General features: G+C 48.3%; 1 protein-coding gene across 3 annotated transcripts in view; it reads left to right on the forward strand.

The window, feature by feature from the left end:
* Positions 1-26,215, forward strand: part of LOC102458593 (ras GTPase-activating-like protein IQGAP1) — a 564,033-nt gene that overhangs the window by 431,519 nt on the left and 106,299 nt on the right. For all 3 annotated transcript variants that reach the window (XM_075916962.1, XM_075916963.1, XM_075916961.1), the window contains one exon: positions 624-787. In XM_075916962.1, coding sequence (XP_075773077.1) covers positions 624-787 — 164 coding nt within the window. The remainder of the gene's footprint in view (positions 1-623; positions 788-26,215) is intronic.

Raw genomic sequence — 26,215 nt, forward strand, 5'->3', positions numbered from 1 at the left:
GTGACTTTCCCCCTAAATTAGCCTGGAGGTTCCTCTGTAGGGAGGACTAATAACATAGAAACATTTAGCTTCTGAAATACTGTTTTGTTTTGTTTTTAAATTAAACGTGCAAAAGAGATAGAGAAAGTTTTTGGTTTTGTGCTTAGGTTTTTAAACCATCACACAGTTGAAGTACCCATATGGATTTTATTGGATTTGTTAGCTGCTTGGCACGTGGCACTGTTGATGGTGGTATCACTGTGTATGCAGTCCCTAGTAAGAGTTGATGGAATTGGTTTGAGGTGGCTTTGCTCCTGGGTGTTGAGAGCACGCAGAAAGAGCATGGTGATCATTTGATGCGAGAGGATGCCATAGGATCCTTATTATTTTTCACATTATGATTTTGTTGATCCATTGAGCATTTTGCTTTTTGTACAGTATCTAGAGCATCGATTGGGCACCACACATGTGAGGAAATAGGATAACTGTCTTCACCAGCCAAACCTGAGTTTGGGTTGAAAATGTCATGACGATTCTTCACTGACATCGGCTTTAATAAGGACTCTAGTCATTCAGCTCTGTTACATATTTCTTTGTGATCTTCTGCTGACCAGAAGTTGTCCTTTGTATTCTTTGTTTTCCAGGGATTTTAGCAATTGGTCTTATTAATGAAGCTCTGGACGAAGGAGACACCAGAAAGACCCTTCAAGCCTTACAGATCCCTGCAGCAAAACTGGAGGGGGTATCCCCAAAGGTAGCGCAGCACTACCAGGACACATTGATCCGAGCCAAGAGGGAAAAAGCACAGGTGAGTGATATTAAACAGGTCTCTGCAGAATGGTTGTAGCCTAGCATGATCTGTTGTGTGATTATGGTAGCTAGTAGTGCTGGCATCAGTGAAGCAGTTTCAGGCAGTTTCATATTTTGAAACTTCGAGGTCTATCTATACTAAAGCAAAATAGTTTGGCAATCTCAAGCTGGATGTCGCCACAAACCAAGGAAACCTTTGCAGACATACTGATTGTGTGCAATGAATCATTGCATCTCTCGTTATTGCTTCACTTCAGTACATGCAATAGGGGTGGTACTAATGCATTTTGGGACTCTTGGAGCATGGATTCTGTAGTGTGCAGCACTGTTGTTAAGAGATCGCACAGACTTTTGGATAATTTTCAGATGTGAGATCCTTCAGTGTGCAACAAGTGCACAGACCCCAAATCCCTGGATTTATAACTTCTCAAAACCTGCAGTTTTCATGGATTTTTAAGCTCAAGCAGGACAATTATGTTCATCTAGTTCAGTGATTTTCAAATGTTTTTTCTGATGACCCAGTTGAAGAAAATTGTTGATACCTGCGACCCAGCATAATTATGCCTTTTGACTAGAATGTGGGCTCTGCCGTGGGGTTGGGGATGATGGATTTGAGATGCAGGAGAGAGCTCTGAGTTTGGGGGTGAGACTCATTGCTGGGGTAGGGATGTTGGGGTGCACAGTTGGGGCCTGGGCTTGCCTCTGGCTGCCCCCTGGTCAGCAGTGCAGTGTGCATGCTAAGGCAGCCTTCCTACCTGTCCTGGCATAGTGGGCCTTGCTGCATTGGCCACTGTGGGCAGATAGGATACTGAGCTAGATGGACCTTTGGTCTGACCCAGTATGGCAGTTCTTAAGTTCACCTCAGAAGCAGCCAGCCGCAGGTCCAACTCCTGAGCAGAAGTGCGCAGAGCTCTCAACTCAGGCACCATCCTTCCCCAGCTTCCATTGGCCAGGAAGTGTAGAACTGATGCTTGGGGTGGGAGCAGTTTGCAGAACTGCAACCTCCCCCCGCGCAGGAGCCAGACTTGCTGCTGACTATTCCTGGAGCATGATACTGTCCATGTGCCAGGGTAGGCAGGAAACCTGCCTTAGCACACCTGTTAGTCACCTAGTCACCATAGAGCAAAGCGACCTAGTGCTTAACCTTCTGTAACCCAGTTCTGGGTCACAACCCATATTTTGAAAATCACTGACCTTGTTGGATATCTGATGTAACATAGGTAATGGAATTTTCACTCTGTAATCCTTGCAACAAGCCCAATAATTTATGGACGAACAAGAGATTTTTGGAAAGACATCCAGTCTTGAATTACATTCTTCTACCTGATGGATAGCTTATCACATTGTTTTGTAAACTGTAAAGAGTAGTTAAATACGCTCACTTCCAAATTTTCATTTTGTTAGTGGATCCTGTTCTGCCTTATTTCCTTGCTTAAAAAACCCTCTGGTATTAAATATCTTCCCTGTACATGTAAACTGTGATCAGATCTTCTCTTGACACCATCTTTAGCAAGAAAAATAGATTGAACTATTTTCTTTCTCACTGTGTTGCAGACTTTCCAGACCATAAATCATTCTTTTAGCTCTTCTCTGAATCCTCTCCAATTTTTCAATATCCTTCTTAAAGCGTAGAATCGAGTAGCAGTTGCGCCAATACCAGAGGGGTAATACAACCTCCTGACTCCTACTCAGTCTTTCCCTGCTGACATGTTTTATATCATTCTGTTTAATTAAACACTGAAGTTAACATTGCGAAGTCAAGTAATCAAAACTAAAACATGCCAAAATTAAGATTGCTTATGCAACCTGTTTTGGTCTCCTTATGCATATGCATTATGATATTATCCTTAATTTAACGATCGTGCACTACAGTAGACTTCTGATAATCCAGCACCTTTGGGACCTAGGTGGTGCGGTATTATCAGATATGCCGATGTCTCGGGAGGTCCTGGTACAGCTGCACGGCTTAACAGCTGGCCCGGACACAATCTCCCTCCCTTTCCCTTCCCCTTTCCTCTTCGCTTCTCCTTCTCCGTGCTGTAACCCGATCTCCTCCCCTCTCTTTTCCCCTTCACTGAAGCAAAACGCTCTTCTCCATACTGTAACACGATCCCACTCTCCCCTCCACCCAGCCTTATGTGTGGTCCCGTGTGCTGAGCAGCAGGCTTTTTAATCAGCTGGACAGGAGTGCTTGACATTTTGATGCCGGAGTAACGGGAGTGCCGAACAACTGGATGCCAGACTATCAAAGTTTTACTGTATTTTGTTCCTCTGCCTCATTCTATGCACAGGATGGAGAGTGATTCAGGATTCTTACAAAGACCCTAGCTATCTTACCCATTACAAAGATAGCTTCCCCAATTATCACTTCTAAAACCATTAGCTCACAGACATTTACCTTTCCCCACCTCTAATACCATTAGCTCACAGACATTTACCTTTCTCCCCCCCCTCCTCACATCCCCCTTCTGTTCTGAAATTTGATTTGTCCTTTTCATATGTGTTCATTTTTAAAATTGTATCCTTTGGTATATATGGTTGTGACTATTTTCTTCCACGAAAAGCCCACAAAAGCTTATCATCTAATAAAATATCTTGTTAGTCTTTAAAGTGCTACATAGTCCTGTATTTTGTTCCAATTCTTTCAGTCTTCCTTCATAGGTCATGTTCTCTAGACCTTTAATCATGCTTGATGCTCTTCTCTGGACCTTCTCCAACTTCTCCACATCTTTCTTGAAGTGTGGTGCCTAGAACTGAACACAATACTCCAACTGAGGCCTAACCAGTGCAGAGTAGAGCGGAAGAATTACTTCTCGTGTCTTGCTCACAACACTCCTGTTAATGCATACTAGAATCATGTTGGCTTTTTTTGCAACAGCGTCACACCGTTGACTCATATTTAGCTTGTGGTCCACTATAACCCCTAGATCCCTTTCTGCTGTACTCCTTCCTAGACAGTCGCTTCCCATTCTCTATGTGTGAAACTGATTGTTCCTTCCTAAGTGGAGCACTTTGCATTTGTCCTTATTAAACTTCATATTGTTTATCTCAGACCATTTCTCCAATTTGTCCTGATCCTTTTTGTCTATCCTCCAAAGCAGTTGCAACCCCTCCCAGCTTGGTATCATCTGCAAACTTAATAAGTGTACTCTGCATGCTGATATCTCAATCTTTGATGAAGATATTGAACAGAACCCCCCCCCCCCCCCGCCGAGTGCCGCGCGCCTGGGACCGGCGCTCCCTCCCCCCGCCGAGTGCCGCGCGCCCGGGGCCGGCGCTCCCCCCTCCCGCCGCGCGCCTGGGGCCAGCGCTCCCCCCGCTGTATGCCCGGGGCCGGCGCTCCCCCCGCTGAGCACCTGGGGCCAGCGCCCGCCCCCGCCGAGTGCCGCGCGCCCGGCGCTCCCCCCGCCAAGCGCGCTCCCCCCGCAAGCGCCCGTGCGCCATGTGCCTGGGGCCAGGCCAGCCCCGAGCACCTGGCGGGCGCATTGAAATGCCCCCGCAGGCGCCATGGCGCCCGCGGGCACCGTGTTGGGGACCACGGGTCTAGGTATACCACATCCACCGCTTCTCCCTTATCTACAAGACTTGTGATCCTATCAAAGAAAGCTATCAGATTGATCTGACATGATTTGTTCTTTACAAATCCATGCTGGCAGTTCCCTATCACCTTATTATCTTCCAAGAGTTTGCAGATGATTTCCTTAATTACTTACTCCATTATCTTTCCTGGAACAGAAGTTAAACTGAGTGGTCTGTAGTTTCCTGGGTTGTTTTTATTTCCCTTTTTATAGATGGGTACTATATTTGTCCTTTTCCAGTCTTCTGGAATCTCTCCTGTCTTCCATGATTTTCCAAAGATGATAGTTAAAGGCTCAGATACCTCCTCTATCAGTTCCTTGAGTATTCTAGGATGCATTTCATCAGGCCTTGGTGACTTGCATACATCTAACTTTTCTAAGTGATTTTTAACTTGTTCTTTGTTCTTTTTTTAAATTTTATCTTCTAAACTTAACCTTCTTCCCACTAGCATTCACTATGTTAGGCATTCCTTCATCAGACTTCTCGGTGAAGACCGAAACAAAGAAGTCATTAAGCATCTCTGCCATTTCCAAATTTCCTGTTTCCCCCTTCTCACTGATCAATGGGCCTATCCTGTCCTTGGTCTTCCTCTTGGTCTTTAACAGGGTTCAGAAAGTTAGAGCTAGATGAATTTATTCAGGATAAGTCCATTAATGGCTGTCTCTTTGTCACAGTCTGGGAATGGGCAACTGTGACATAGTGGGGATTGTGTTCACTCTGTTTCCTTTGTTAAGTTGTATGTGATTTCTGCTGTTCTGTGGCAACTATGTGTGTGTGTGTACTGCTTCAGTTTCCTTGAGCATTGCACCAGTGCCCATGGCGATGGGAGTTCTGGGTGTGAGTCTCACCGAAGGGAAGGCTGCCCCATCTTTGCACATACACAACAATACCTAAAAAAACAACGAATGGTCTGGTAGCTCTTTATAGACTAAAAAACATGTAGATGGTATCATGAGCTTTCGTGGGCACAGCCCACTTCTTCAGATGACCAGAGTTATAATTCATAACGTGCTGGTTGAGAGTCACATCTGGCTGCAGATAGGGGTGCAGGGCCCAGAGATTCCCCACACGTCTGTGACAGCAACATAGGATGGATCACTTAATTATTTCCTGTTCTGTTCATTTCCTTTTGGGCACCTGGCATTGGTCGTTGTCAGTCAGTAGGATATGGAGTTAGATGGACCTTAGGTCTGTCCCAGTATGGCTGTTCCTATGTTCTTATGTGTCCAGGTTTGGGAGCTGCATTTCATGAAAGATGTGGACAAACTGGAGAAAATCCAGAGAAGTGCAACAAAAATGATTAAAAAGTCTAGAAAACATGGTCTATGAGGGAAGATTGAAAGAACTGGATTTCGTTAGTTTGGAAAAGAGAAAATTGAGGAGACATGAGTACCATTTTCAAGTACCTAAGATGTAGTTACAAGGAAGAGGGAGAAAATTATTCTCCTTAACATGATGATAGGACAAGAAGTAATGGGCTCAAATTTCAGGAAAGAATGTTTAGATTGGACATTAGGAAAATCTTCCTAACTGTTAGGGTGGTTAAGCACTGGAGTAAATTGTACCCCCCACACCCTCCCAGGCAATCTCTGAAGATTTTTAAGAACAGGTTAGAGAAACACCTGTCAGGAATGGTATAGGTAATACTTAGTCCTGCCATGAATGTAGGGAACTGGAGTTAGATTACCTCTGAAGATCCCTTCTAGTCCTGGGCTTCTATGAATGAGGCAGGGAGCTGCACGAAGATAAGGGATGATCTCTTGCTTAAGCCGTTTGAATGTCATTGTGAAGAACTGGGTTGTATTTCTGCTTCTAAGACAGAGTTCCTTTGTGGTGCTTGGCATGTCATTTAAATCAAACTTTTGACAGATGACTGGTAATATGTATTCCTCATTTACTGGCTGCTGTAATTGTAATCTGGAGTCTGCTTTGCAAAAGTGCTGAGCACTCAAAACTGTAAGTAAAATTGCTGACAAGGGGTCTCAAATTGGACACTCAGATGTGGTGGGCAGGTTAGTCTTTCTGGGTATGTCTACACTGCGCCTGGGAGCAAGCCTTCCAGACCATTAGAGGAGTGGGCCAAAAGAAACTCAAGTTGCAGTGAAGTTCCAGAAGGAGAAGTGCAGAGTCCTGCACCTGGGATGGAAGAATCCCAGGCATTGTGACAGGCTGGGGACCGACTGGCTAAGTAGCAGTTCTGCAGAAAAGGATCTGGGGGTTACAGTGGATGAGAAGCTGGATATGAGTCAACTGTGTGCCCTTGTAGCCATGCATACAAATATGGTCTCATTGTTTCCTTGTATTTCCCTGTCTATATCCAGTTGTTGTCTATCTTATACTTAGATTACAAGCTTTTGGGGCAGGAATTTTTGTGTGTGTTTTCTTTGTATATAGAATCATAGAATCATAGAATAATAGGACTGGAAGGGACCTCGAGAGGTCATCGAGTCCAGCCCCCTGCCCTCACGGCAGGATCAAGCTCCGTCTACACCATCCCTGACAGATGTCTATCTAACCTGTTCTTAAATATCTCCAGAGAGGGAGATTCCACCACCTCCCTTGGCAATTTATTCCAATATTTGACCACCCTGACAGTTAGGAATTTTTTCCTAATGTCCAATCTAAACCTCCCCTGCTGCACTTTAAGCCCATTACTCCTTGTCCTGTCCTCAGAAACCAAGAGGAACAAATTTTCGCCTTCCTCCTTGTGACACCCTTTTAGATATTTGAAAACCGCTATCATGTCCCCCCTTAATCTTCTTTTTTCCAAACTAAACAAGCCCAGTTCATGAAGCCTGGCTTCATAGGTCATGTTCTCTAGACCTTTAATCATTCTTGTCACTCTTCTCTGTACCCTTTCCAATTTCTCCACATCTTTCTTGAAATGTGGCGCCCAGAACTGGACACAGTACTCCAGCTGAGGCCTAACTAGTGCAGAGTAGAGCGGCAGAATGACTTCACGAGTTTTGCTTACAACACACCTGTTGATACAACCTAGAATCATATTTGCTTTTTTTGCAACAGCATCACACTGTTGGCTCATATTCAATTTGTGGTCCACTATGACCCCTAGCACAAAGGGGTCCTGTCCCACAACTATTGTTCCGGGTGCAGTGGCCTGGTGGGCTGCTCCCCAGGTACTGGGTAACTGGATACCCATTAACATTCCTTCAGCAGAAAAGGACCTGGGGGTTACAGTGGATGAGAAGCTGGATATGAGTGAACAATGTGCCCTTGTAGCCAAGAAGGCGAATGACATATTAGGGTGCATTAGGAAGAGCATTTCCGGCAGACCTAGAGAAGTGATTATTCCCCTTTATTCTGAACTGATGAGGCCACATCTGGAGTCTTGCGTCCTGTTCTGGGTCCCCCGCTACAGAAAGGATATGGACGCGTTGCAGAGGGTCGAGTGGATGGCAACCAAAATGATTAGGGGGCTGAAGCACGTGACCTATGAGGAGAGACTGAGGGATTTAGACTTATTTAGTCTGCAGAATAGAAGAAGGAGGGGGGATTTGATAGCAGCCTTCAACTTCCTGAAGGGAGGTTCCAGAGAGGATGGAGAGGCTTTTCTCAGTAGTGACAGATGACAGAATGAGGAGCAATGGGCTCAAGTTGCAGTAAGGAAGGTCTAGGTTGATATTAGGAAATACTATTTCCCTAGAATCATCGAATCCTAGAATACTAGGACTGGAAGGGACTTCGAGAGGTAATTGAGTCCAGTCCCCTGCCCTCAAGGCAGGACCAAATACTGTCTAGACCATCCCTGATAGACATTTATCTAACCTACCCTTAAATATCTCCAGAGACGGAGATTCCACAACCTCCCTGGGCAATTTATTCCAGTGTTTGACTACCCTGACAGTTAGGAACTTTTTCCTAATGTCCAACCTAAACCTCCCTTGCTGCAGTTTAAGCCCATTGCTTCTTGTTCTATCCTCAGAGGCCAAGATGAACAAGTTTTCTCCCTCCTCCGTATGACACCCTTGTAGATATCTGAAAACTGCTATCATGTCGTGTCCCCCCCCCCCCAATCTTCTCTTTTCTAAACTAAGCAAACCCAATTCTTTCAGCCTTCCTTCATAGGTCATGTTCTCTAGACCTTTAATCATTATTGTTGCTCTTCCCTGGACCCTCTCCAATTTCTCCACATCTTTCTTGAAATGCGGTGCCCAGAACTAGACGTAATACTCCAATTGAGGCCTAACCAGTGCAGAGTAGAGCGGAAGAATGACTTCTCGTGTCTTGCTCACAACGCACCTGGTAATGCATCCCAGAATCATGTTTGCTTTCTTTGCAACAGCATCACACCGCTGACTCATATTCAACTTGTGGTCCACTATAACCCCTAGATCCCTTTCTGCCATACTCCTTTCTAAACAGTCACTTCCCATTCTGTATGTGTGAAACTGATTGTTCCTTCCTAAGTGGAGCATTTTGCATTTGTCTTTATTAAACTTCATCCTCTTTACCTCAGACCATTTCTCCAATTTTCCAGATCATTTTGAATTATGATCCTATCCTCCCGAGCAGTCGCAGCCCCTCCCAGCTTGGTATAATCTGCAAACTTAATAAGCGTACTTTCTATGCCGATATCTCAATCATTGATGAAGATATTGAACAGAATCGCTCCCAAAACACCCCTGCGGAACCCCACTCGTTATACCTTTCCAACTGGATTGTGAACTATTAATAACTACTCTCTGAGTACGGTTATCCAGCCAGTTATGCACCCACCTTATAGTAGCCCCATCTAAGGTGTATTTGCGTAGTTTTATTGATAAGAATATCGTGCAAGACCATATCAAACGCCTTACTAAAGTCTAGGTATATCACATCCACCGCTTGTCCCTTATCCACAAGACTCGTTATCTTATCAAAGAAAGCCATCAGATTGATTTGGTATTTGTTCTTTACATGGTGAGGGAGGATGGTGAAGCACTGGAATGGGTTATCTAGGAAGGGGGTGGAATCCCCATCCCTAGAGGTTTTTAAGTCCTGGCTTGATGAAGCCCTTGCTGGGATGATTGAGTTAGAATTGGTCATGTTTTGGGCAGGGGGCTGGACTTGATGACCTCCTGAGGTCTCTTCCAGACCTTGAATTCTATGAACCCAAGACCTATGTTGAGCTCAGCAGTAGTTTTGTACAAATGTAAGCTTTGGGCTGATAATTGCACAAATAATTAGTGCAAGTGATAGTCCTGAAAGGGTTAAAACTTCTCCGGAACTCTTCTGGGGTTGAATCATTTCCTTTTGCTGAGTCAAATGTGAAATAATGAGCTCCTTTTAGTGTGCTGGGAACTTGTGCCAGGCTGGGCTGGTAACTGCAGTTTGGGTGATATTGCCTTATTTGGGCATTCTCTGAGCTTCAGGCCCCCTGCGAGCAGCACTTGGAGTAAGTTTGGAAATGGAACTATTAGACTATAGTATAGATGGAAATTAGTGAAAATCTTCAACCTGCGTGGTATTTGATGGTGAATGTGTGCATATTGGACTGATTGTTTGCCATGAATAACAGTCACTTAGTTTCTCCTTAAATGGTGGGCTACTGTATGCATATCTGACACTTTCCAGTACATGTGGAAATTTTTAGAGGAGACAACATAAGCAAGGTCTGTTTCCATAACTAAAGAGTAACGGTTTCCTTGCTTAAACAACAAATGGTCTGGTAGCACTTTATAGACTAACAAAACATGTAGATGGGATCATGAGCTTTCGTGGGTGCAGCCCACTTCTTCAGATGACCAGAGTGGTATTGGATGTCCAGAACCAAAATAAATGAGGGAAGAAGGGGGGGTGGGTGGAAGAAGAAGGAGGAAAAAATTGGAGAGAGGGACAGAAAGAGGCAGAGGGTAGATAAGTATCAAAGAGAAAGCTGAGTGTATTTAACTGGAAAAATTGGAAAACAGATAGTCTATTAGCACCTAAAAATAGATAGTTAAGAAACACATAAGAACCATTTGTTAGCAATTAGAGAGAAAGAGAACTAAAACCAGATTTTACACGGATATAAAGAACCATTGTCACCTTCATTGTTTGGTTGGTTCATAATTTCCCAGCCATGCTGTATCTTGATTTAAACCATTAGTATGAGCAGGGCTCGACAATTACGGCAATCTACTCACCCGAGACAAGTAGATTTTAGCCCGGCACAGCGCCGCAGCACGATCAACGCATGCACAGTGTGCCAAACCGCACGGCTGGCGAGCAGGGCTCACCACTGCTTGTCAAGCCCTGAGCATGAGAATTAAACTTGTGAATGAATTGTAGTTCCAATCCTTCTCTGTGTATTTGGCTTGTGGAATTGGTCTGTAACAAAACAGCGACTTGGAGAGCTTTTAATGTGTGTCCAGGTAGATTAAAGTGTTCACCAACAGGTTTCTGTATGTTTCCTTTACGGATATCTGATTTGTCTATTAATTCTTTCCTGTAGGAACTGTCCAGTTTGTCCAATATATATTGCAGTGGGGAATTGCTGGCATTTGATGGCATTACTGGATGTGCAGTTAAGTGAGCCTCTGATTTGGTGGCTGATGATGTTTGCTCCAGTGATGAATTTGTTTGTATAGATATGCGGGCAAAGTTGGCAGAGACACTGATTGCAGGGCTGGGTTCCTGAATGCTTATGATGTAGCTGTGTAGCATGGTGTGATGTAGTGTTGGTACCTTGCTGGTTGCCATGCTGGGCAGTGGGCCGTGGTGACCTCCACTGGCGGCTATTTGTAGCACAGCCCAGCAGGACAGGGGATGAGTCATTATGCAAGGGGCTCCCAACCTGTCCGACCAGTTGGCTCCCAGGGAGAGAGACAAAGGAAGGAGGGTGAGGCCAGCCCTGGCTGGGGGGCAGGGCTGGAACGGACGTTTTTAGTTTCTGTCTGGTATCATGGGGGAAGCTGCTTAAGCAAGGGTCTAGGATTTAGGGGCCTAGTCTCCCCCATCTCAAGGGGGGCTGAAGCATCCTACGCCTGCCCTGTAATCAGATTTCATCTAGGCTGTGCTGTATTCTGGAGAAGCAATAAACTCCCTCTATTCTACTGGCTGGTGGAGTCTGTTCCTGCCATTATGGGGGTGCAGGAGTCAGGGGAACCCCGACGCGCCGCTACCCATGGTTACCGGAAAGAATTTGTTTCAGGTTTGGGCGGTTGTCTTTAAGAGAGAATAGGCCTTTCTCCCAAGGCCTCTGAGAGTGAGGGATAATGCGTTTCAGGGGTTTGAGTTGTGGACTGTAAGTAGTGACAAGTGGAATTCTGTTGTTCTTCGAGTGATTGCTCATGTCCATTCCATGTAGGCATGGGTGCACAGTGTGCATGTGTTGTTGGAGATTTTTCCCTCAGCAATAGTATCCGTCAGGCCAGCAGGGAGCCCCGTAGAGTGGTGCCGGTATACCGGCCGATATACACCCCTGCTGGTCCCCTGCCCTCTCAGTTCCTTCTTACTGCTGTGACGGTCTTTGGAACATCCCTCAGCTCCTGCTAAAGCAATCACTGCTAACACTTCAGTAGTTCTTTACGACTTGTTATCAGTTGATTACCTGTTAATAGTTGTAAATTAAATTAGAGAGTATCTGCTTTGTTTGCCACTGCAGCGCGCCGTGCACCCACGGCGGGGCATGCCCGGACTGCAAGTGTTCAAACCTTGCAAAAAGTGCCACCGGCCTGTGCCCAGCGGCGATCCACATTCGTCATGCCTGAAGTGCCTGGGAGAGGCCCACGTTTCAGAGGCCTGCAACATTTGCAAAGCTTTTTAAACCCTGCATGAAGCGCAAGAGAGAATCATGACTCAAAATCATTCTCATGGAGACAGCCCTAAGACTGGCACTGGTGTCGGCTTCTCAGAGCGCACTGGCGTTGGTGCGGGAGGCTTCGGCACTCTCTCATGCCTCCCCAGCACTGCACGGGCCTCGGCACCGGTCGCAGTCTCCGGTGCCGCAGAAGAAGAGGAGGCCTAACAGAGGTAAATCTCCTCCAAGGCGCATGCCCTCCATGTGCCCTTCAGCCGGGCACGTGGCACTATCAGGCACCGAACCTGGACCTTCACGGTCGGGTGGACGCTTATCCCCATGCAGAGAGCCCAGTCTACTGGGGGACTTTACAGAACCCTCCACCCCAGAGGCCTTTGAGGCGACCAGGGTCTTGATTGAGTCGTACCCTTCGCCTCCCCCGACACCAACTCCTGCCAGAGGCCATGGGAACGGCTGGCACCGACCACCATCAAGGACGTCTGACGAAGTAGTCCAGGACTCCAGAAAACGCTATCCAGTGCATCCCAGAACTTTGGCACTGACCCCAGTACTGGATGCAGCACAAGACACGGCACCGGGCCCGGCACCGGCTCACAGTACCACCGTGTTGCACCATCCACGGCACTCAGTCAACAGCAGTGGGCACAGCCAGTTCCAGTGTCGATGATGCAACACACATGGGTCCTGCAACCTCTTGGTCAGTGGCCATTCTGGACCCCTTGGGCCTACCATCAGAGCCAGGGTACGGATCCTTCCAGGGCAGACTCAGTTATCTCGGGGCCCTCTATTGGTGACCCCCCTGGTTCAATCTCCTACGCTGATGCAGTTGCTACCTCTCGGTCAGGCTTCCACAAGACCATTGGGAAGAGGCGCTCCTCCAGGACAGCCACTACTGCCATCGGTATCAGGGTCTTCGCAAGCCCCATTGCAAACAGGGGCCCTCTCGGAGGTGCCCCAAAAGGAGTCATTGTCATCCTCCCTGGACAAGGCCTTAGGGGACACCCTTCCATCCATGCCTTCTATGGACACCAGAGCCCACCAGGACCTCCTCTGCTGACTGGCACAGAGCCTGGGGGTCCAAGCTGAGAAGGTGTGCGAGGATTCCGACCACACGGTCGATATCCTCCAGTCTGATGCCCCCACTAGAGTGGCCCTACTAATTAATAAAACAGTGACTAAGATGTCAAAGGCCCTCTGGCAAACCCCGGCCTCCATACCACCAACAGATAAAAGGGCCAAGAAGAGATATTTCGTGCCTCAGGAGGGCAACAAGTATCTGTTCTCCCACCCGCCTCCAGGATCGCTGGTGGTGCAAGCGATCAACCAGAGGAGAGACAGAGGCAACCAGCAGCCACCCCCCAAGAACAAGGAGGCCAAAAAGACAGACCTTTTGGGCAGGAAGGCCTATGCGTCCGGGGGCATTCAGCTGGTATTGCCAACCAGCAGGTCGTGCTGTCACAGTACGCATAAAGTACTTGGGCCTCCATGGACAAATTTACAGATTTGCTCCCAAGGGATTCCCATCCGGAGTTCAAGGCCCTCCATGAGGAGAGAAGGGCAATCTCCAGAGCAGCACTACAGGGAGCCCTCGATGCGGCCAATGCTGCTGCCCGCATCATGGCCATGGGAGTAGTCCTGCACCGCAGCTCCTGGCTACTGGGGTCCGGGTGCCCCCGGAGCTCCAAAATACCATCCAGGACCTCCCATTTCAAATATCTAAAAGGGTTTTCAAATATCTAAAAGGGTGTCACAAGGAGGAAGGCGAAAATTTGTTCCTCTTGGTTTCTGCGGACAGGACAAGGAGTAATGGGCTTAAAGTGCAGCAGGGGAGGTTTAGATTGGACATTAGGAAAAAATTCCTAACTGTCAGGGTGGTCAAATATTGGAATAAATTGCCAAGGGAGGTGGTGGAATCTCCCTCTCTGGAGATATTTAAGAACAGGTTAGATAGACATCTGTCAGGGATGGTGTAGACGGAGCTTGATCCTGCCTTGAGGGCGGGGGGCTGGACTCGATGACCTCTTGAGGTCCCTTCCAGTCCTATTATTCTATGATTCGAGGGCCCCTTGCTGTTCTCTGAACAGATGGACCAGCGCCTCCATGGCTTCAAGGACACTTGTGCCACACTGAAGTCCTTGAGCATGCATACAACGGCCACCCAGAGCACTCGTTCTCGGGCAGGAACACCCTCAGACTGCCCCAACAAGCCCTTCGTCCTGACTTCCCCTGCCACAGGAGTAGGAGTGGCAACGGGAGGAACGGTAATCGCCAGCCCTGACCTGCTCAAGACCAGGGCCAGGGCCCACCTAACATCCTCTGGCCCTCGCCAGGGATTTTGATGGGACGCCTAAGAGCAACATGCCAGTCTCCGCACTTACCTTCCGGGAAAGTTTATTCCCTTTTCTCCAGGCCTGGCGCTCGTTTACATTGGACCGATGGTTCCTGGAAATAGTGGAAGGGGGATATACTATCCCATTCCATTCGGCCCCCCCTTCCCACGCCCCAGCCTCATCATTTTCAGGGACCCCCCTCACAAGCCTTTCCTACGGGAGGAGGTTCTCCACTGCCTCACTCTGGGAGCCATAGAGCCGGTTCCCTCTGAGTTCTTGGGCAGGGGGTTCTACTCCCAGTATTTCCTTGTCCCAAAAGCCAAGGGAAGTTCTTGCCTCATGCTGGACCTCAGAGACCTCAACTCCTTTATTGTCAAAGCCAAATTCAAGATGGTAACCCTGGCATCTATAATCCCCTCGTTAGCCCCCGGAGACTGGTACGCTGCCCTTGATCTGGAAGATGCCTACTTTCACATCTCCATTGCTCCTTACCATCAGCAGTTCCTCCGCTTTACGGTGGGCATGGACCACTATCACGGTTCTCCCCTTTGGTATTTCTGTGGCCTCTCGAGACTTCACCAAATGTATGACAGTCATGGCTGCCGCCCTAAAGAGAAGGGGCATTCAGGTGTTTCCCTATCTAGATGACTGGCTCCTGAGTGGACGGTCTGAGAACCAGGTGTGGGCCCACATTACTGTGGTCCGGAACCTCTTCAGGGAGCTAGGCCTTCTCCTAAATGCAGACAAATCAACTCTAATTCCAACCCCAGTAATAGAGTTTGTAGGCACCAATCTGGACTCAACATTGGCAAAGGCCTCCCTCCCGAGGACTCGCTTTCTGGCGATAGAATCCGCCATCCGGGGAGTGCAAAACTTCCCAGTGACACAGCCAGGGCATGTATGTGTCTCCTAGGCCTAATGGCCGCATGCACATGCGTTGTGCAACACACCAGACTTTGCATGCACCCCCTACAAATGTGGCTGGCATGGGTTCACAACCCGGCTTTCCACCAGTGGGACAGGGTAGTGACGGTTCTCAGTACTGTCCTCCACTCAACTGAATTGGTGGACCCATCAGAAAGAGGTCTGTGCTGGAGTCCCTTTCTCCGGGCCTGTACCAACCATCTGACTCATGACAGACGCATCGGACACTGGTTGAGGAGTGCACCTGGGGGACGTGCAGATGCAAGGTATATGGTCCAAAGATCACCTCTCCCTGCATATCAATGTCTGGGAACGCCGATCAGTCAGACTGGCCTGTGTGGCTTTCCTTCCCCACCTCAGGGGCAGGGGCAGTCCTTATCTTATCGGACAATATGACGGCGATGTCGTATATAAACAGACAGGGCAAGGCTCGATTTCCTCACCTGTGTTGGAAGGCGATCCGCCTGTGGGACCTCTACATTGGGGCAGATATCCACCCAGTAGCCTCGTCCCTCCTGGGTTCTCAGAATGTCCTAGCAGACAGGTTCAGCAGGACCTTTTCTGGCCACAAGTGGTCCCTCAGGAAGGAGGTGGCCCGCTCCATCTTTCGCGAGTGGGGGTTTCCCCAACTAGACCTGTTCGCTACCAGGCAGAACAAGAAATGCCCGAGGTTCTGCTCGCTCATGAGATTGGGAAGGGGCTCCCTAGGAGACGAATTCTTCCCGCCTGGCCCAGGGGCCTACTGTATGCCTTCCCACCATTCCCACTAGTCCACAGGGTCCTCCTGCGAGTACAGGAGTTCAAGGCGTCCATAATTGTCATCACCCCAGCATGGCCCAAACAGCACTGGTTCTCAACCCTTCTCAGCCTGTTATACATGAGACCTATGCCCCTTCCATTGCTCCCAGACCTGATCACCCAGGACTCCGGCAGGCTTTGCCACCCATACCTGCACTCCCTGCACCTGATGGTGTGGAAGCTCCGTGGCTGACAGCAGTGGAGCTCCAGTGTTCAACTCGGGTTCAGGAAGTTCTGTTAGGCAGTAGGAAACCTTCCACTAGGGCTACATACCTAGCTAAGTGGAAATGGTTCTACATGTGGGCTTCCCACAAAGGGATTTCCCTGAGGGAGGCCCCATTTCCCCTGATTCTAGACTACCTCTTAGACCTCAGGCTGCAGGGTCTCTCCTCTTCCTCGATTAAGGTTCACTTGGTGTCCATCTCCGCCTTCCACCCGGGAGACAGGGGAAAGACCCTCTTTGCCGATCCAATGGTAAACAGGTTCCTGAAGGGGCTAGGTAGACTTTACCCGCATGTACGACAGCCCATCCCTCAGTGGGACCTCAGCCTGGTCCTCTCCAAACTCATGGGGCCCCCGTTTGAACCCCTGGCAATGTGTTCCCTATTACATCTGTCCTACAAGGTATCCCTCCTGATAGCGATCACGTCAGCTAGGTAGGTGTCCGAACTGAGAGTGCTCACTTCGGATCCCCCCATACGGTTTTCTTTAAGGATAGAGTTAAGCTTCGTCCCCACCCTGTCTTCTTGCCCAAAGTGGTGTTGTTTTTTCGTGTCTCTCAAGACCTATTCCTACCAGTGTTTTAGCCCAAACCTCAAGCGTCAGGGAAAGAGCAAGCCCTGCACACCTTAGACATCAGGAGGGCCGTAGCCTTTTATTTGGACAGAACAAAGCCCTTCTGCAAATCGTCACAACTTTTTGTGGCCATCGCGGAACGCTCAAAAGGTCAGCTGGTCTCCACACAAAGGATATCTTCTTGGATCGCTGCTTGCTTCGGATAGTGCTACGCTGTAGCAAGGGTTCCAGCCTCTCCCCCCCCCCCCCCCCCCCCACAGCACACTCTACGAGGGCGATGGCTTTCTCCACAGCCTTCTCGGGGCACGTCCTGATCCTGGACATCTGCAGGGCTGCCACTTGGTCCTCTGTTCACACCTTTGTTAACCTCTATGCATTGTCACATCAGGCCAGAGAGGATGTCACCCTGGGCAGGGCGGTCCTCCATTCAGTGGAAGGTTAAAACTCCAACCCCTCCTCCTCAGGTTCCGCTTTGCAGTCACCTACATGGAATGGACATGAGCAATCTTTCGAAGAAGAAAGAACGATTACTTACCTCGTAACTGTTGTTCTTCGAGATGTTGCTCATGTCCATTCCAAATCCCACCCACCTGCCCTTCTTCGGAGTATTCTGGTAAGAAGGAACTGAGAGGGGTGGGGGCCAGCAGAGGTATATATTGGCCAGTATACCGGCGCCACTCCAGGTGGCTCCCTGCTGGCCTAACGGATACTGCTGAGGGGAAAAACTCAGTCGCGTGCACACTGCGCGCCCGTGCCTACATGGAATGGACATGAGCAACACATCTCTAAGAACAACTGTTACGAGGTAAGTAACCGTTCTTTTTCTCTTTTGGGTCTGTCTTGAAGTAGTTATGTCTGGGTACTCTTTTGGCTCTTGTCAATCTGTTTTTTCACTTCTCCAGGTGGGTATTTCAGTTTTAGGGATGCTCTGTAAAGATCCTGTAGGTGAGTGTTTCTGTCTGTGGGATTGGAGCAAATCCAGTTGTATCTTAGGGCTTGGCTATATACAGTAGACTGAGAAATGTGTCTGGGATGGAAGCTAGAGGCATGAAGTTAAGTGTAGCTGTATAGAGTGGTGGAAATTTGTCCATTATTTAATTGTACTGTAGTGTCCTGGAAGTGGATTTCCCATGTGGACTGGTCCAGGCTGATGTTGATGGTGGAGTGGAAGTTGTTGAAATCCTTGTGAAATTCTTCAAGAATCTCTTTTCTGTGGGTCCATATGATGAAGATGTCATCGATGTAGCATAAGTAAAATAGGAGTGTTAGGGGGTGAGAGCTGAGGAAACATTGTTCAGGGTCAGCCATAAAGATGTTGGCATATTGTGGTGCCATGCGAGTGCCCACAGCTGTGCTGCTGACTTGAAGATACAAATTATATCCGAATCGGAAGTAGTTGTGGGTGAGGACAAAGTCACAGAGCTCTGTAATCAGGTGTAGAAGGGGAAAAAGGCCAACATGGGAATCCCCCAATGCTATAGAGGTAAGTAATCGCTTTCAAGCTCTCTCCACATGCTCTGCAGTGCTGAAAGCTCTGGAAGGGACCTCACAAGGAAGAAACCAGGGTATGTCTACACTACAAAGTTAATTCGAACTAACGGACGTTAGTTTGAATTAACTTTGATAGGCGCTACACTAGCGCTCCGCTAGTTCGAACTTAATTCGAACTAGCGGAGCGCTTAGTTCGAACTAGGTAAACCTCATTTTACGAGGACTAAGCCTACTTCGAGCTAGTGGGAGGCTAGCCCTCCTCAGCTTTTCCTGGTGGCCACTCTGGCCAACACCAGGGAAACTCTATTGCCCCCCTCCCGGCCCCGGACCCCTTAAAGGGGCACGGGCTGGCTACGGTGCCTGTGCCAGGTGCAAGCCTGCCAGCACCCAGCTAGCAGACCCTGCACCTGGCACGGCTCGAGCCCCCCAGCCCTCCCCCTCTTCCCGGGACCAGGCTGGCGGCTCCCGGGAGCTTGCCTGGGACCGCAAGAGGCGGGCACCTGCCTGGTCTAGTGCGGACATCGTGGACCTCGTCCACGACCTCCGCACTAGGCACAGGAAAGTGGCCGGCTAGGGCAGGAGAGCTGCCAGCCTGGCCACCCAGGAGCAGGTTTGCATGAAAATCAAGGTGGTCCACTGAGACCCCCGACCCTGAGCCCTGAGCTTACAAATGGCCGTACTGGGTCAGACCAAAGGTCCATCTAGCCCAGTAGCCTGTCTGCCAACGGCGGCCAACCCTAGGGACCCTGGAGGGGATGGACCGAAGACAGTGACCAAGCCATTTGTCTCGTGCCATCCCTCTCCAGCCTTCCACAAATTTTGGGCAGGGACACCACTCCTACCCCCTGGCTAATACCACTCCATGGACCCAACCTCCATCACTTTATCTCACTTCTCTTTAAATTCTGTTCTAGTTCTAGCCTTCACAGCCTCCTGCAGCAAGGAGTTCCACAGGTTGACTATTTGCTTTGTGAAGAACAACTTTCTGTGACTAGTTTGAAGCCTGCTACCCATTCCTTTCCTTTGGTGTCCTCTAGTCCTTCTATTATGGGAACTAATGAAGAACTTTTCTTTATGCACCCTCTCCACCCCACTCATGCTTTTATAGACCTCTATCCTATCCCCCCTCAGTCTCCTCTTTTCCAAACTGAAAAGTCCCAGTCTCTTTAGCCTCTCTTCATATGGGACCTGTTCCAAACCTCTGATCATTTTAGTTGCCCTCCCCTCTCCCACCCTCTCTCTTCCCCTCTCCCACCTCCTTTTCCCAGTCTTCCCCAGTTTTGTTCAATAAAGAGAGATTCTATTTTTGACCACACGTTTTCTTTATTTTGTACATCAGGAAGGGTAAGTAGAAGGAGGTGAGGGAGGAATGGGGTACAAGCCCCCGATGGGAAGGACTGGGCTGGCTCTGCGGGCTTCTGGGGGTGGAAGCTCTCCTGCAGCCCCCCAATTGCCCCCTCTCCCCAGATGGCAGCCTGCGGCAAGTGCAGCCAGTCTGATGGCCGAGTGCTGTGATGTGCCCAGTGTGGGCACTCAGGGCACTCCAAGCCAGGACTGCTTTGCAAGCGGGGCACCCCTGAGAACTGTCCGTCCGGGGTGGGGGTCGGGTCCCTTTAAGCACAGCCCTCGGCTAGCCTGAGGCAGCAGCTCCACGCTCTAAGTCCTCATCTGATGCCCTGCCGGCTCCGCTTCCGGCCATCCTTAACCCCGGTTCAGGGTCCACTTAATGTGGACATGCTAGTTCGAATTAGCAAAACGCTAATTCGAACTAGTTTTTTAGTCTGGATGCGTTAGTTCGAATTAGCTTAGTTCGACTAAGTTAGTTCGAATTAGCGCTGTAGTGTAGACATACCCCCAGAAGGGAACACCATCTACTGGAAGGCATGGGATGCGTAGTCCTAGGGATGGGGGTTCCACGGCCACCACTCTCAAAAGAAAATGATGGGTGGTGGTGGTCGGGAACTCCCTCCTAAGAGGGACTGAGCCATTCCTCAGCCGTCCAGACCTAGAATCTCGAGAGGTGTGCTGCTTACCGGGAGCTGGCATTCAGGATGTCAGAGAGGCTTACGAGGCTGATCAAACCTTCGGATCGCTACCCCTTCCTGCTTCTCCACGTGGGAACTAATGATACGGCCAAGAATGACCTTGAGTGGGTTACTGTGGATTACGTAGCCCTGGGAAGAAGGATCCAAGAATTCGGAGCGCAAGTGGTGTTCTCGTCCATCCTCCCTGTTGAAGGGAAAGGACTGGGCAGGGATCGTCGAATTGAGGACGTAAATACGTTGTTGCGCAGGTGGTGTCGCAGAGAGGGCTTTGGTTTCTTCGACCATGGGACTCTGTTCCGGGCACAAGGCTTGTTAGGAAGAGATGGGATCCACCTAACGAAGAGAGGAAGGAGCATCTTCGCGGGCAGGCTTGCAAACCTAGTGAGGAGGGCTTTAAACTAGGTTTGTCGGGGGACGGTGACCAAAACCCTGCGGGGAGTGGGAAAGTCGGATACCGGGAAGAAATGCAGAGAGGAAGGGGCAAGAAAGGAGGACCCCTGATTCGAATGGAGAAGATAGGATGATCAACTGGTTACCTGAAGTGTTTGTACACTAATGCGAGAAACCAGGGCAACAAAAAGGAAGAACTGGAAGCCCTGGCCCAGTCCAAGAAATATGATTTAATTGGGATAACAGAGACTTGGTGGGATGACTCGCATGACTGGAGCGCTGTCATGGAAGGTTATAGACTGTTCAGGAAGACCAGGCAGGGGAGAAAAGGAGGAGGAGTTGCACTATATGTAAGAGAGCACTACGATTGCTCTGAACTCCAGTATAAAGAGGGAGAAAAACCTGTTGAAAGTCTATGGGTTAGGTTTAAAGGAGCAAACAACAGCAGTGAAGTTGTGGTTGGTGTCTGCTATAGGCCACCGAATCAGGTGGATGAGGTAGATGAGGCTTTCTTTGGACAACTGAGCGAAGCTTCCATATCGAAGGCCCTGGTTCTCATGGGGGACTTTAATCACCCTGACATCTGTTGGGAAACCAATACGGCAGTACACAGGCAATCCAGGAAGTTTTTAGAGAATGTTGGGGATAACTTCTTGACACAAGTGCTGAAGGATCCGACCAGGGGCTGTGCTCAGCTTGACCTTCTGCTCACAAACAAGGAGGAACTAATAGGGGAAGTGGAGGTGGGTGACAACCTGGGAAACAGTGATCATGAGATGGTAGATTTCAGGATCCTGACCAAAGGAAGAAAAGAGAGTAGTAAAATACACACCTTGGACTTCAAAAAAGCAGATTTTGACTCCCTCCGAGATCTGATGGGCAGAATCTCCTGGGATGCTAACATGAAGGAGAAAGGAGTCCAGGACAGCTGGCAGTATTTTAAAGAAGCCTTATTGAAGGCACAGAAAGAAACCATCCTGACGCGTAGCAAGAGAGGCAAACATGGTAGGAGACCGGATTGGCTTACAGGGGAAATCCTTGGTGAACTTAAGCACAAAAAGGAAGCTTACAAAAAGTGGAAACTTGGACAAATGACCAGGGAGGAGTTTAAAGGTCTAGCTCGAGAATGCCGGGGGGTTATCAGGAAGGCGAAAGCACAAATGGAATTGCGAGTGGCTAAGGATGTGAAGGATAACAAGAAAGGCTTCTAAAGGCATGTTAACAAGAAGAAGGTGATCAGAGAGGGTTGGCGGCCCCTAATTGATGAAGGAGGTAACCTAGTGACAGATGATGTAGGGAAAGCTGAAGTACTCAATGCTTTCTTTGCTTCTGTATTCACGGACAAGGTTGGCTCCTGGACTTCTGCGCTAAGTGATGCAAGATGGGATGAAGATGAACAGCCCGTGGTGGGTAAAGAACAGGTTAGAAACTATTTAGAAAAGCTAAACGTACCCAAATCCATGGGCCCAGATTTAATGCATCTGAGGGTACTGAGGGATTTGGCAAATGTCATTGCGGAGCCTTTGGCTATTATCTTTGAAAAGTCGTGGAGCTCGGGAGAAATCCCGGATGATTGGAAAAAGGCAAATGTAGTGCCCATCTTCAAAAAAGGAAAGAAGGACGATCCAGGGAACTAAAGGCCGGTCAGTCTTACCTCGGTTCCTGGAAAAATCATGGAAGGGATCCTTAAGGAATCCATATTGAGGCACTTGGATGAGAGGAAAGTGATTAGGAATAGTCGGCATGGATTCACAAAGGGCAAGTTGTGCCTGACCAATCTGATTAGCTTCTATGATGAGGTAACTGGCTCGGTGGACATGGGAAAGTTAGTGGATGTTATATACCTTGACTTTAGCAAAGCTTTTGATACGGTCTCCCACAATATTCTTGCCAGAAAGTTAAGGGAGTGTGGATTGGATAAATGGACTGTAAGATGGATAGAAAGCTGGCTAGAAGGCCGGGCCCAGCGGGTAGTGATCAACGGCTCAATGTCAGGATGGCGGTCGGTTTCTAGGGGAGTGCCCCAAGGTTCGGTTCTAGGACCGGTTTTGTTCAATATCTTTATTAATGACCTGGATGAGGGGATGGATTGCACCCTCAGCAAGTTTGCAGATGTCACTAAGCTGGGGGGAGAGGTAGATATGCTTAAGGGCAGAGATAGGGTCCAGAATGACTTAGACAAATTGGAGGATTGGGCCACAAGAAATCTGATGAGGTTCAACAAGGACAAGTGCAGAGTTCTGCACTTGGGACGGAAGAATCCCAAGCATAGTTACTAGCTGGGGACCAACCAGTTAAGTAGTAGTTCTGCAGAAAAGGACCTGGGGGTTACAGTGGATGAGAAGCTGGATATGAGTCAACAGTGTGCCCTTGTAGCCAAGAAGGCTAATGGCATATTAGGTTGTATTAAGAGGAGCATTGCCAGCAGATCCAGAGATGTGAGTTCAATCCTTGCGGAGGCTATTTAGGGATTTGGGGCAAAAATTCATCAGGGATAGTACTTGGTCCTGCTGTGAAGGCAGGGGACTGGACTCGACCTTTCAAGGTCCCTTCCAGTTCTAGGAGATAGGCAATCTCCATTATTAAAATATTAAAGATTATTCCCCTTTATTCGGCTTTGGTGAGGCCACATCTGGAGTATTGTGTCCAGTTCTGGGCCCTCCACTACAAAAAGGATGTGGACGCATTGGAGAGGATCCAGCCGAGGGCAACCAAAATGATTAGGGGGCTGGAGCATATGACTTATGAGGAGAGGCTGAGGGACTTGGGTCTGTTTAGTCTGCAGAAGCGAAAAGTGAGTGGGGGGATTTGATAGCAGCCTTCAACTTCCTGAAGGGAGGTTCCAAAGAGGATGGAGAAAGGCTGTTCTCAGTGGTGACAGATGGCAGAACAAGGAGCAATGGTCTCAAGTTGAGGTGGGAGAGATCCAGGTTGGATATTAGGAAAAACTTTTTCACTAGGAGGGTGGTGAAGCACTGGAATGGGTTACCTAGGGAAGTAGTGGAGTCTCCATCCCTAGAGGTGTTTAAGTCTCGGCTTGACAAAGCCCTGGCCGGGTTGATTTAGTTGGGATTGGTCCTACCTAGAGAAGGGGGCTGGACTTGATGACCTTCTGAGGTCTTTTCCCGTTCTATGGTTCTATGATTCTATGTGTGCATTGCTGTCATCGGGGATGATGTTCTGATGGCCTGTTATCTGTCTTCATGTGGAATGTTGGTGTAATGGGCTTCTACGTCCATAGTGGCCAGGATGGTATTTTCAGGTAGATTACTGATTGTCACATGAGAATCATATGTGGGTTCTGCAGCTTAGCAGGCCTAGGATGGGAGTTTCCATCCCTGCTGTACCCAGCTTAGCATAGCCTGGGACCCTGAAAGCACAAACAGCAGCTGGGCTTTATCAGCTCTAACCCATGCCTTGAGCTGGGAAACTACTGAGCAGTAAACAAGTCTGACCTCGGTGTCAGCCCATAAGAGTGATAAGAATGGCGTAGAGCCAGGTACATGCACACCCGGTAAACAGCTAGAGTATAAAACCTGCCAGAGCACCCGCCCCGTGGGAATTCCACCAGAGACCTTTTCCCTCGGAAGGTGCCCTGAGTCCCCCAGCTGGAACCATGTCCACTGCGGCCTGGTGTGAGGTGACCAGAACAGAATTCCCTGCAGATCTGAACGAGCGTAAGCATTTCCAAGTGCCTGTTGCTCATTTATATGTATTGCTTTGCTTATGCTAATTATTTGGATTAGTTTGCAGTAGTTGTGTATTTATCTGTAATGGTAGTGATGTAGTGAGATTTGTATTTTGTAGTAGTTGTGTAATCATTTGGAAGTATTGAGTTTGTCTTTGTAGTGAGATTAATAAAAGCAACTATCTATCCCTGTGACTTAACACTGATGTTCTGAAGTTTCCTCAGGTCAGTGGTGTCACGGAGGTAGCATAGGGTCTGAGAAGGGAGTAGATATAGCCAGATAATCCTGTTGTAAGTGTGCCAATGCTTGAGATGATGGGTTGTCTGGGATTTCCAGGTTTGTGTATCTTGAGTAGCAGATAGAAAGCTCCTCGTTGAGGACTGGGGGGGTGTTAGTGTAAATTTGGTCCTGAGCAGCATCAGGGAGTTGTTGTTCACTGCATGTGTGCCTGAGTGGTTTTTTCCGAAGCCATCCTAGCTATTCTGATATGCTGTGCATTTACTTTTACTAGCAGATTTTGGAGTGTGCAAAGTTGTTACCTTTGTCAGAGTGGACTAGAAAAGTCCTCTTCCTCCTCCTCCTTCACCTGGACCGTTTCTCTCCTTCCACCATTCTCCTGGGACCAGGCTGACTTTTAGCTGAAGTCCTATTTCAAAGCTACAGAATTATGTTAATTGAGCAAATTCACAGGGTATGTTAGGAAATGCCCCTTTTGGAACTGACCTCCCAATCTGTTTCCCACCATGGAGAGTGGATCTTAGTGTTGCATGGCTGTAGTGCACTTTGTGCTGATGTTGAGAGTTTCCTGTATTGTGTTTGTACAGGGAGGGTTGAAGGAAGTGGCTTCTTATTTTAATAATTAGCCACAGGAAGCAAATGGTGGGTGTGGAGAGACTCTACTTGGCAGTTGCAGGATCGTGTGTTCTACATGTATACGATTTGGTTCTTTGTTAAACCTCTACCCCTGTCTCCTCATCTCAGTCTCCTGCAGATAAACACAGCAGACTAATTTTGTTCCAAGTTCAGCCATAACAGTTGTGTGTGTCTGGTGAACAGCCTGTCTACAATGGCCTGTTAAAGAGAGTTGCGAAGCTTAGTTAAAAGTCTGTTTAAACACACTTCCAGTTAAATATCATTTTGATACTTTTTGCCTTGCAGCTTGGATGGGGGAAACCAATTTTTATTCTGTTTAAGTACTATGTTTTGTAGCTTCTTTGTTCATTGACTTGAGTCTGTTTCCCTGGTAATATGGGAATAAATGTCCTCCAGGTACCATGGCTTTAGGCTGATTGGTGGTAATTCAGGAGCTTTTTGCACTCTGCTTGTTAGATTCTAATATTGTGCATAGCTCGATCAGTTGCTCCCCCTTCCTCAATAAGTTTATCTTTGAAAATGAAATGATGGGAGGATAGGAGAAGCTGCTTGAGTTGTGACTGTAGCAGCCTCTACTGGTCACAGGCACACATGAAGTTTTAATTCTTGTGCTGCAGTCAAATGCTGAGTATCTGGTGAAGATCATTGTTCCCTTAATTTTTATGTCCATGTATGGAATAGGGAAGTAAACGGCTGGGTGATGCTTACTGGGCACCGGTTAACCAGTACCCTGAATCAGCCCCCATGGGCAGAGGGCTTATTGGGTGATTC

This window comes from Pelodiscus sinensis, unplaced genomic scaffold (genome assembly GCF_049634645.1).
Source record: "Pelodiscus sinensis isolate JC-2024 unplaced genomic scaffold, ASM4963464v1 ctg56, whole genome shotgun sequence".
Lineage (NCBI taxonomy): Eukaryota > Metazoa > Chordata > Testudines > Trionychidae > Pelodiscus > Pelodiscus sinensis.